This window comes from Eriocheir sinensis, chromosome 2 (genome assembly GCF_024679095.1).
Source record: "Eriocheir sinensis breed Jianghai 21 chromosome 2, ASM2467909v1, whole genome shotgun sequence".
Classification (NCBI taxonomy): domain Eukaryota; kingdom Metazoa; phylum Arthropoda; class Malacostraca; order Decapoda; family Varunidae; genus Eriocheir; species Eriocheir sinensis.
Genome location: NC_066510.1, coordinates 30,024,455 through 30,036,801, shown reverse-complemented (window position 1 = coordinate 30,036,801; position 12,347 = coordinate 30,024,455). Strand labels below are relative to the sequence as shown.

The following is a 12,347-nucleotide window of genomic DNA, read 5'->3' as shown; positions in this document are numbered from 1 at the left end:
TGATTGATGCAAGTCATAGTTGTGTTGTGAGCCTTTGTGGGAAGGCCACGAACAACACTCCACCTTTCCTGCAACACATTTCTAAATTATAAATGTGAATTGGGATTTTAACTTTTGCAAGTATGGGTTTAGTATACTTGTACCTGTCATGGTTTGTGGTGTGGGTGGGAGGGGCAGGAGTGTTTTTTGGGTGTTGGCAATATAATAACGTTAAAGGCTCTAAAGAGAATACAACGTTAATATCTTGTTTATCTGGTCGTGTGTCTGTATCTAGCTATCCATCTACATCTATCTATTTATCAGTATATATCTCTGCATCTATCTGTCTTTCAATATATCTATCAGTATATTTTCTATATATGCTATGATTATCCATTCATGTCTATTCATCCATTAATCAATTCCTACAGTTTTAAATCACGGGCCTCACTTGACTCTCAAATATAAGAAAAAAAAAGTAATTGCTGAAGCCACAGGCGAATAAATTAATGCTGAGGTGAATCAATATAGAACTAAAATAACCATACACTTCAACACAAACGTATTTTAGCGATTATTTTCGAATAGTGAATAAGAATAAACGAACTACAGAAAATTGAAAAATAAATGTTATGGTCCATAAGAAAATTTACCAAGAGTCAAACTATTAAAGGGAAAAATGTTACGGCAGTCTATTTTAGTCCGTGGTATAGCTTTAACGTTCACCTTCCTACCCCCGCCCGACTTCACCTGTCCTTCCCTTGTGTTCATATCCACCCTTCGCACGTTCAAACATTGTACATAAAGTTGTCACGTTCGCACACGGTATATACACACCGTTACCAACCCCAAGGACTTTATAGTGGTTTAGTATATCTGCTGCTTTGTCTGTTACATGGAAGGCGAGTGTTTAGGAGTAGTCTGCATTCAGCCTAGTAGCTGGGGGGATGCACTTCTCTCTGTTGATGTTTAAGAAGTATGAGATTTTGAATATGGTGGTCTTTTCATTATAATAAATATGCACCCTTAAGCTTTCATGAGTTCGTGTGGACTCTGGGCTGTGCATTGAATAGTTTAGGTGTACTCACGGGGCTGTTCAGTCAAATTTACAATAGATATCAAACATAAGAAAAGCCAAGGCCACTTATCCAATTATCCTCACCCGTTGCAGGTTATATATACTTGATTGTTCTTCAGAAAATAAAGTTTTTTATTCCATTTACTTTTTATGAAATCCGATAAATTGTGGAGAACATGTAGAGAAATGGGGAACATTGCCACGCCGATGATGGGAAAGAGGAAGAGGCAGCAAATTTAATGTAACGGATGGGCAGACAACGAATCTGCGGAGTCGTTATTGTGGTTTATTGTATGAATCCGTTCGTTGTGATGATTCATGGAGAATTACTGAAATTTAAACATATTTATTTTGTCTTCACTTCTCTTTTTGAAAACCATAATTTTTCTCTCGCTTTCTCTTTCTTAAGCCTAGGTTGCTGCGGGTCCTAACATTTTTTATTCAGTTTAAGAGCCTCATCAGCATTACTTTTGTCTGTTCCCTTTAACACAAATGTTCCAGGCAGGTCACCTCTCAGCGTTCATCTTTATAAAGGCAAGGAATAACGATCACCACATATACAAGAATTTTAGGTCCAGTCCTGTGAGGGAAGTAAATCGGAATTCAGTATTTTTTTTTTTTTTTTTCAAAGAGAGGGAAGCTTATGGAATTATAATAAAAATCAGTTCGGACCATTTCTGTTTATCAATCTTCCGCAGCACCTGGAATATCTTTGCTCTTCCATTATCAGTCCACTTACGATGTATCGTTGTGTGGGCGGGGCATGTAGGGTGAGCTGAAATAGGGAGTGCAAGTGAATGCGTGCCTCCAGAACTTTTGGGTAAAGGTGTTCTTGGGTGACTGGTGGGCAGCGAGCAACACTCGGAGGAACCTGCTTCTGACCCTGCTAGAGATGTTGGTAGAGATTCTCTCTCTCTCTCTCTCTCTCTCTCTCTCTCTCTCTCTCTCTCTCACACACACACACACACACACACACACACACACTAAAATATAATATCGGTATTTTTGAACTTTTATGTTAAATAAAATATTTAATTAATTACGCATCAATTTACTGTTTTTGCTACTTTCTTATGTCACAGCTTTGATACATAGTCCACGTTACACAGGTAAACAACAGTGTGTCTCAGTAGTGTTTGTAGCTTTTGTATGCGTAGTCGTCGGGGGCGGCGGCGGCGGCGGCGGCCTGCTTGTTGTAGAGGCGGAAGAACTCGGCCTTGGCGGCCGCTACTTCGGGAGTGTCGTGCACTTGCGTGGGCACGCCGTGGTAACCGTAGGAGGAGGCGCCGTAGCCAGCGTGGGGCACGTGCACGGCAGGACTGTAGGCGACATGGGACACGTGCTTGGGGCCCACGGATCCGTAGGAGGCTGGCGCCCCGTAGCCATAGCTAGGGCTGCCGTAGCGACTGGCACGGATGGCGTAAATGGTGTTGAGTTGATCCTTGTAAGCCCGAGCGAATTGTTCGCGGGCGGCAGCCACCTCGTACGTGTCCGAGACGGGAATGATCTTGCCACCAATGCCGGCAGGGACGCTGGAGGCCAGCGGACCCACGTAGCGGGGCTGACCGTAGCCGTAGCCGTGCCCCTGACCATAGCCGTACCCGGGGCTGGCGGAGGCCTGACGGGCGGAGACCGCCATCATCACTGCCAACACGACCTGCGGGAAATCGCCAGTGCTTGTATCACCAGGTTTCTACAAGGGAACGGTGTTCAACTTTGAGGTAGTTGCAGCTAAATCCTGAGGGGCATGATTAACATGTTAATTATTTATGTGCAAATTTGTGAAAATTTAAATTAACATAAGTAACCTATTAACGTTTACAGTTAAGTTTGTAAATCCTAATTTTTGGCGGATGGCTTTAACGGAAAACATTATATTGTGTTGAAATATCGCTGGATGTATTCACGTAAGTGGTTACCAAAGTCCTCATCTCGGCGGCGTGAGTGCGGTGGGTGAATGGGTGGGGCTGAAGCCAGACTGTGCCGACCTGCCTCGGGCCCGCGTTATATACACCCACAACCTCCTCTCCGCTCGCAGCCTTGAAATACTCAGCTTAAAAGCATCATGTTATATATTTTGATTCTCTCTTCGTGTCAAGCTCTATTAACCTCGTGAGGCACATTTTGTCGTGTCATCCACCTGCACCCTGAAGGCTGTGGCTGAGGGAGGGAGGGCGTTAGGGAGGAAGGAAGGGATGGCGGGATAGGAGGAAGGAAATTCTTTCGTCCAAAGGGGATTACCGTCATCTGCAAATCACAGGAAACATGCATCGTGAGCCATCATTTTTCTCAACGGGTAATTATATTGGCTTACCTAACCACACCTAATGTTTGGTGTGTTTACCTGCGTTAAGTGCAACGATTGGCTCCCTGCGTCTGACATCTTGACGTCACTCCTCCCATGCAAAAACGAAAGGTGGAAGGAAGGAAGGGTATTAGTGGAAGTGAAAAGTGGAGGATGGAGTGGAAGAAGGGCTAAAATAGGGTGAAAAAGAGGGAAAGAGGGAAGGAAGGAAGTAGGAAAAGGGTATTGAAGAAGGGAATTTAACTGAGGAAGGCGTGAAGGTACGGAGCGAGGTCTCTTCCGTTTCTTCATCGCATAAAACTCTTTTCCTTATTTCTTCAGAACAACATTCATATATTTTTCATTTTTCTTCCTTGATTCGTGACTTCAAACATTTCTTTTATTCCTCCTCCTTTTTAGTCTTTTTTTCATTCCCACCTTCAACATGGTTTTCATATCCTCCGGTCGAGAATTCTGTATTTCCTTCGAACATAAAAAATAAAAAAAAATTGTTCTTGTCACTGCTTTTACTACGGTATTTTCTTTGTTTAGTTTTCCTCTCTCTCTCTCTCTCTCTCTCTCTCTCTCTCTCTCTCTCTCTCTCTCTCTCTCTCTCTCTCTCTCTCTCTCTCTCTCTCTCTCTCTCTCTCTCTCTCTCTCTCTCTCTCTCTCTCTCTCTCTCTCTCTCTCTCTCTCTCTCTCTCCATTCTTGCCTTCTTTTTTTTTCCTTCTTTCTTTAAATTCTTCTTTCCTACCTGCCTTCCATCCTTCCTTCCTCTCTTCCTTCCTTCCTTCCTTTCTTCCTTTATTCCATCCTCTCTGAATGATTAATCTTTTTCATTAACCCTCACTACTTCAATGATATTCTTTCCGGTCCTTAATCGCTCAAAAATGTACTCCTTTGGCAATCTTTCCCTTCCTTAAATGGACTACATCATATATCATCACAAACGCTGTCCACAGAGGCCAAAGCGCTCAGTTAGCTTCCTGAGACGCGATCACTAACAACACTTCGGTGACGCCTAGAGAGGAGAAAAAAAATGTATTGGAGTCGCGGGTTCCGGCCTCGTTCGTGCAGGTGCGCGGGAAGGTGGGACAGGTGGAGGGGTGAGCGTGGGCGTGTCTCCAAGGCCATGGGTGTTCGGTGTTGGGTGTTCGGTTAGGTCATGAGGTGTCTGGAGAGCAGGGAAATGGAGGAGAGGGAGGAAGAACAAAGAACTGATTTTCTGCTTCCATGCTTGACTAATTCAGTATGTAGTTGATAGGTATATTGATAGATACATTGATTAATATATTGGTTGTGTTGCAATATATTTGAGAATTAAAGCACACCGGGAAATATATATGGTAAAAAAGGCGTTTTTATATCATACGTTAAAGAGTAAATAAGTAAGATACCTCGTCAGTTGTTGCATTGGAGAAAATCCCAGCAATGTTTAATATAGTGATAGATAATAACAGTAATATCAACACATGATAATAATTTTAATAATAATAATAATAGCAACAACAATAACAATAATAATGATAATACTAATAATAATGATATGTCGGTAATGATCATGACTTCTCACCTGTCAAGAAACGTCTGTGAGTTTAGGAATACACACACACACACACACACACACACACACACACACACACACACACACACACACACACACACACACACACACACACACACACACACACAATATGTCATTAAAATAAAACTTAAGTCAAATAGAACGTGAAAAGCGAAGTGTTATTTATTTCCTCTTCCATTATCTTCACCTTGTCATTTCTCCTCCTCCTCCTCCTCTTCCTCCTCCTCCTCCTCCTCCTCCTCCTCCTCTTCCTCTTCCTCCTCCTCCTCCGTGACCTTGCCGGGAAGGGCTGGAGGGCTAAAAGAAAAGAAAGGAGGTGGAGGACGAGGTGATGAAGAGCAATCCAAGACATCAATTTTGTAATCCTTTTGTTTCCGTCACCATCATCATCACCATCATCTCCACCTTCACCTCTGTATCCACTACCTTCACCTTCTCTACATTCACCACCACCAAAACAACAACAATAACAACAACAACAGTAACGAAACACTAGACATAATAAATTCGCTTGTCTTATGCTCTGCTCGAAACAAAGCATCAACATACAGACAACAATACCGGGCACCTAAATTACACACCTGCCTGTTAGTGCGGGATAAACCCTCAAGAATGCGGCATCTGCGGAATACCATAACAAGAACAATAACGACTACAACGACAGCAGCAAAAAACAACACCGCACGTCCCCCACCGAGACAAAGACAGCAAGTAGAAAAAAAAATAATGAATATAAAAAAATGATAAGATGATATGAAAGTGAAAATAAATTGGAGTTTATGTCACGCCGTCAGCCAAGATAATTACGTTGAAGGATTAGCTTTTTTTTCTGCTTCCGGTGTTATCTCGCGCTGCACAGTAGATAGACAGATAGATTGATAGATAGATGGATAGATAGATTAATAGATATCGTGGTTTACTTTGTTTTTTTCAATTTTTTTCATATTATGTGTTTCCTTCGTTCGCAAATTATTCATAGTATCGCATATTTTTGTTGTAGACTTTTTTTTTTTTACAGCAGAGGAGGCAGCTCAAGGGCAAAAAAAAAAAAAAAAAGGAAACAATAATGAAAAAAAAAAAACGCTATTCGCTGCTCCTATAAAAAGCTCAAAGGAGTGGCCGAATAATGGGTCAATTTCGGGAGGAGAGGTGTCCTGATGTTGTTAACGGATATTGTTACACCAAAAGCAAGTCATATGTTGACTAGACTTAGTTTTTAAAATGTCGAAGAGAACGTTGATGGGTGTGGGTGGTGGGTTTGTGAGCCTTTGGATGTGGTGGCGTGTTGAGGGGGTTGCGTGTGCCAAGGCACAGGTCGTGAGCACCATTGTGGCACGGACTCCGGATTTCATCCTTCAGGAAAATGTGGAAGTATGTGAGAGAACACACGGGAATCACTGAAATAGATTACATTGTCATGAAAAGAAAAAAAATCGAAGGCTGCCGAAGAGTCACCGCGGCTGAGGGAAGGTGAAGGGGGGCAGGAGGTCGGGCAAGGTCCTGCAGCGGCACAGTATAAAGGCAACGAGCCACACAGTGCTGGCATAAGTCCTCACAGCACCCTGCCTCACCACTCACACCTTCACAGCGACGTCATGAAAACTCTGGTGACTATTGTCTCAATGATTAAATTATTAAACTGTGGGTAGCAGTGGAGGCTATGTTATTGATTGGTTATTATCTCGGAATTATTTCTCTAGGCAGCAGCAAGGCGGTGACACCCTGCCGGTGTGCAGGGAGTTGTCGCCTCTTTTCCCTTATTATCTTCGTTTGCTTCCTGTAGGTCATGTTGGCAGTGATGATGGCGGTCTCCGCCCATCAGGCCTCCGCCAACCCCGGCTACGGCTACGGCCAGGGGCACGGCTCTGGCTATGGCCACGGCTACAGTCAGCCCCGCTACGTGGGTCCGCTGGCCTCCAGCGTCCCTGCCGGCATTGGTGGCAAGATCATTCCTGTCTCGGACACGTACGAGGTGACTGCCGCCCGCGACCACTTCGCTCGGGCTTACAAGGATCAACTCAACACCATTTCTGCCATCCGTGCCAGTCGCTACGGGAGCCCTAGCTACGGCTACGCCGCGCCAGCCTCCTATGGATCCGTGGGTCCCAAGCACGTGTCCCATGCCGCCTACAGTCCTGCCGTGCACGTGTCCCACGCTGGATACGGCGCCCCCTCCTACGGCCACGGCGGCGTGCCCACGCAGGTACGCGACACTCCCGAAGTAGAAGCCGCCAAGGCCGATTTCTTCCGCCTCTACAACAAACAGGCCGCCGCCGCCGCCGCCGCCCCTGACAACTACGCATATGCAGGTTACAAACACTACTAATACTGCAAATATAAAAAAAACGTCCTAAACTACTGTACTTATATATGTATGTTCCAAATAGCATTGTAAAATGAAAAGAAATGCTCCGAACAGCATAATTGTATGTCTGCAATGAAAATAAATATTCCAAGCAACATTAATTGTTTGTCAGCCTTGAGTCTGTGACTTTTTAGTAAACTGAAATTTTTTTGCTTCTTGGTAATGAAGCCTCCAGCCTTGCTACGCCTCGGAACACTTTCAAACATTAACTTAATTCCTTCTGTTATTCACTTTCCTCCTACTAACTCACTACTAAGCAGATTTTGGTTCATTTTTTCTCCTACGGAATACATTACGATATCATGAATCTAAGTAGAAGTACAATTTGTCAATTTTGTAGTTTGATTCGAATACTAGTACAAATACTACTGTATCATACTTGAATCCAAGTGCAATTACCTATTAATTGTTTAAAGTATATATTAGACATTTTTGCTACAGTATAATCCATACATTACATTCGTATTTTGCTCGTCTGATTTAGCCTGCCAAGAGGCTCAAAAATTTAAATTCTGATACACTGGGCACCTTTGCCTTTTTTCATTTCTACCTCCACTGGCCCGCACTCAACTCATGTTGACGGTTCTTTCACAGCAAATTACTACTAAACTCTTGACTACATGGGGTCGTAGTCAGAGAACAAGAACAAGTACAAAGGAAACTTTTGACCCAACCCTGTTCCCGAGGTATAATCCAATTACCAATTCTTTCCTCAATCAAGCAGTCCTATTAAAAACACTCATCCGATTCCAAATACCAAATCTCCCTCAAATCATCCTTCACACCACTAACCTTCCAATCCACGAGTACAATTACCAGTCCTCCTCAAAAATTCTTTACCTATCCAAAAGTTCCACCAACGGCGCTCCACCTTTCAACCGACCTGTCAACTATCCACTAGTTGCACCGCACACACTTCTTGTACTCACTAGTCCCAGTACCAGGAAATCAGTGGCTGAGTGGTTAGCGTGCGGGCGCGGCGTCCAGGGGGACTGGGATTACCGTCCCACCCTCCGCGATAAGCTGTTATTTTTCAGTCACCACCGAGGGGCCTAAGACTACTCACATGCTGTCCTGAAGACCACCTATCAACCCCGGACTCTAGATTCTCTAAAAAGAGGATCAAAGATGAGGTCGGGGTACAGCATGAGCTAAGCAAGGTGACGTCACTATAAATACTTCCCTACGATATTACAGGCTGGGGCCGACCATCAGGCTCCACCAAAAAGCCCATCGTCGCCATAGGCAGAACGTATATAAAAAAAATTTCGCTTTCCGTATCCACTATCCCGACCAGATCAGATAATTGGGGAGGCGGGGCTCGATGAGAAAGGATCGGGTTTTGAGGGTGAAACGTAGGATGCAAAACGAAGGTAAAGGTGTAGGGGTAGGATGAAGGCCTAAACTGGAAGTTGGGGGACTAGAGAATAAGTGGAGTGTTATGTTATCGTTTCGGGTTCCTGAAGGTCAGCGATGAAAGTGAACCGCTGGGAAGATTATTATTATTATTATTTTTTGGGGGGGCTGATGTCTCCAAACCTTGGGACCATCGATGGCGACGCCGCTTCTGGCCGGGACGAATAAAGTGATGTTTGTATTCAGGCCAGAGAAGACACTGGTCTGATCTGATGAACCATCACCCAGACCTAGACGAGGCAGCAAAGCACAGGAGTCTGGAGATGATAGTGCAGCAAGAGGGAGGGTTGGACTTGGTGAGGCCCCACTATGATCCAAGTTTGCTATAAGACTCGTCTACATAAGCCTTGAGTGCCACGTCGCCTTGGTGGCAACCACGGCACTGCAAGAGCAAGTTACAAGGCTGACCACTCCGCCCAGCACCCCAGCACTCCACGACTCTCAAAGCCAGACCTTCCATTACTTAGCTGTTCATGAGATGCTGCCAGATACCCGCCGCTCGTACTAGATCATGACAGGAACACGTCACTTCACTCCGTTAGTTTAATTTACGGTTACGCGTCTGCCTTGCATTCAGGCATCAAGGCTAGACAGCGTGGTCTGTGCATTCACTGCCGTCTGAAAAAATGACCTTACTTACGATGAATCCTGGACCACGGCCAGTAAGAGAGAGCACGTGGCCTCAACCATGCACACAGGAAACACACACACACACACACACACACACACACACACACACACACACACACACACACACACACACACACACACACACGCACACACACACCTTTGGTAAGACTGTTGGGGCACTGATATATATATGCATGACTACACAGTCGGTCTATTATTTATTCATTTATCTATTACTAATCTGATACTATCTGTTACTGATATTTTTCATCTGCCAATCAATTTTCCTATTCATTTATTTACCTTTTATACATTATTCTGCCTACTCATCTATCTCCTTATGAATCTTATTTATATACTCCTAACTATCTATTCATTTGATTATTTATTTGTTTATTTTATTTGCGTCTGTCTATGTGCTCCGCTTGCCTCAATGACGTGAGAACTCCGTCGTGGATTCCTACCAAGCTGGTTTTGTCAGAACTAACGGACCGTTTTTTTTTAAGAGTATAAGTTTTCAGAACATAAACTCTTAATCTGTTCTGTTACGCGAGACGTCCTTGGGAACTGTAATCTGTGGTTTTCATAATGGCTTCTGACTAAGGAAGGAGGACCAAAAGGGTTCCACATGCCTTGCCTGCTGGCGTCTCCCTTCGTCTGCCTTGCCTTCATCATTTTCTTCACTGGGTTTCTGTGTCCCGCTTCACGTTGCCTTGTCTTGCTTTGTTCTTGTGGGGGAGAGTTTTTTTTCGTTTTTTTTTTCGTTCCTTTTATTCACAGTCACAGTTTATTTTTATTCTATTCTATTTTTTATTTTTACAGCGTAGACGTGCGTACCGTTTGGTGTCGTTTGACCTTTGATTCGGGGGCGCCGTGTCGCTTGAGCCGCTTGACGCTGCCTTGGACTGGTTGTAGGAGGCGTTGAGATCTGAAAGAAGGATTTCGTCCGCGGCCCCTTACCAGATATAGTCTAAGGTGTTTTAGTCAGATTTATTGTCATGTCACTCGTAGAACAGATAACAAGAGAACAGTGAGGTTGACAGAATGGCAACCTAGCTATACAGGGACGGGAAACGAGAGAAATAAGCTGAATTGGGAAAGTTACTCAGATGAACCAGAAAAAAAAGAGCACCAGAGATGAATGTAGGATGTAGGAAAATGTATTCGTCCTGCAGAGGACGTAACATGAATGCCAAGGATGATGATGCATTAACATTACACATAGACTTCAACTACACACAAGTCATTGCAGCCAAGCCATTCAGAAGTACATCTTGGGGACGACCGCCGCGACCTGACGCTTGTAGGTGTTCAGGAAGCTGGCCTTAGCGCTAGCCACCTCGGGGGTGTCGAAGACCACGGGGGAAGAGCCTGGGACACTAGCAGGGACGGCAGACGCGAGGGGACCCGTCCATTTCTTAACGGGCTCACCGGAGTAGGCGGGGGCCGGGTCAGGGGAGTAATAGTAAGCGGGAGAGCCGGGGCGGGGCATGGTGGCAGCAACCTGCGCCTTATAGGTGTTGAAGAAGTGAGCGCGGGCGTTGTTCACATCAGGAGTGGGTTCCACGAAGGGAGTGGACCCGGGCAGGCTGGCGGGGACTTTGGAGGCGAGGGGCCCCGTCCACTTGGGCTGAGGGCGAGGCTGCGTGAAGAGGTGCTGGGGAATGGCTGGCTGGAGGGAGAATCCGCTTCCCTTGGGCCTCGACGCGCCCTCGATGATCTTGAAGGTCCTGAAGAACCTCGCCTTTTCAGCCGCCACTTCAGGGTCGTCAGGGATGAATGGTAAAGCCGAGCAGACGCCCAGCACTGCCAAGAAAATCTGCAGAAGGAAGAGGAAGTGGTGAGGAGGGGAACCAGCAGAAGAGGTACGGCGACAAAGATGACAGCAGCGATGGTAATGAGGATGATGAGAATGCTGAAAGATAAACTAACCAGGCTCGACTTTAACAGCAACAGCAAATGATCGGAAGGATCCTACAAGTCCTTAAAAAAGGGCCGTCTTGACATTACCTTTGTTGTAACGGCCGTTATTGCAAACTCGAGACACTGGTGATGCAATTGAGGGTTACATTATTACTACATTTTGTTTTTGCCTTAGAATTCTCATTGTCATCATTGTTGAAAGTTCACTTTGGCGTTGCATGCATGAAACGCACGCGCGCAGCACACACACACACACACACACACACACACACACACACACACACACACTCACACAGTCATCAAATAAGTAAGATTAAGGCCTCGAAGCCGCCAGAATGATCCAGCAAGATCCTCCAGCCACTTCGGTTAACCCTCCTTAGGCAACTTCATTCCACGTGAGAAAATTATTTCCCTGAATTCAATCGACGAGGAAAATCTTAAGAGTGCAGCATTCACAGTTTTCCTGAGTTAAGGTAGCCATTGCCTATGTTTCGAGTGAGTGCTCCGTTGTCACACTCAGAGAGGATGCCCAGGTGGACGGTCTGCTGCTAAGCACCTTTCACAGTCACTTTTCACGGTGAGGGTTTAGTGGAAAAGAAAGGTTTGCAGCGTTGATCATCGCCGCATGCAGCCCAGCGGGGATCGTCACCATCCACGTGAACATCTCTCTGACTACAGAATTTTCTTCTTTGCTCCTTGTCGGCCGAGAAACAATCATAATTACCAGAACCCTCATGATGCGCTGACGAAGTGGACGGGGACGAGGAGAACAATTCGAACTGCGCCCTGGTGAGTCTTGATCAGGCTTTTATACCCGAAGCATAGGTGCCAGCCAAGGCCAGCCAGCTGGTCTGTCCTGCCTGGCCAAGCGGGCGGGGGCCTCGTTGGGCACCGCAGGGCATCCCGCCAACCCAGTAAACACGTTATCATTCCTTACGCCCCGCCTGTCATGCCCTGCCCCAACGACTCACTCCTCTCGAGGAAACAACTATGTGTTCTCTCTTAATGGGTGCGTCTCATTTTTTTTGCCCATCATGCCTGCCTGCTATGACTGTCTGCAAATTTTGCCCATCGACCCTGCCCACT

At 45.4% G+C, this 12,347-nt stretch overlaps 2 protein-coding genes across 2 annotated transcripts; one reads left to right on the top strand and one right to left on the bottom strand.

Annotated features, from left to right (window-relative positions):
* Nucleotides 1-2,124: 2,124 nt before the first annotated feature.
* On the bottom strand, nucleotides 2,125-12,146 carry LOC126998342 (uncharacterized). The gene is made up of 4 exons (XM_050859851.1): nucleotides 11,986-12,146; nucleotides 10,603-11,157; nucleotides 2,977-3,096; nucleotides 2,125-2,714 (listed from the first exon to the last, which is right to left on the bottom strand). The coding sequence occupies exons 1-4, from the start codon at nucleotides 11,995-11,997 to the stop codon at nucleotides 2,184-2,186; spliced, it is 1,218 nt and encodes a 405-aa protein (XP_050715808.1). The 5' UTR covers nucleotides 11,998-12,146; the 3' UTR covers nucleotides 2,125-2,183.
* On the top strand, nucleotides 6,473-7,387 carry LOC127002432 (cuticle protein CP1876-like). The gene is made up of 2 exons (XM_050868351.1): nucleotides 6,473-6,534; nucleotides 6,711-7,387. The coding sequence occupies exons 1-2, from the start codon at nucleotides 6,523-6,525 to the stop codon at nucleotides 7,251-7,253; spliced, it is 555 nt and encodes a 184-aa protein (XP_050724308.1). The 5' UTR covers nucleotides 6,473-6,522; the 3' UTR covers nucleotides 7,254-7,387.
* Nucleotides 12,147-12,347: the final 201 nt, after the last annotated feature.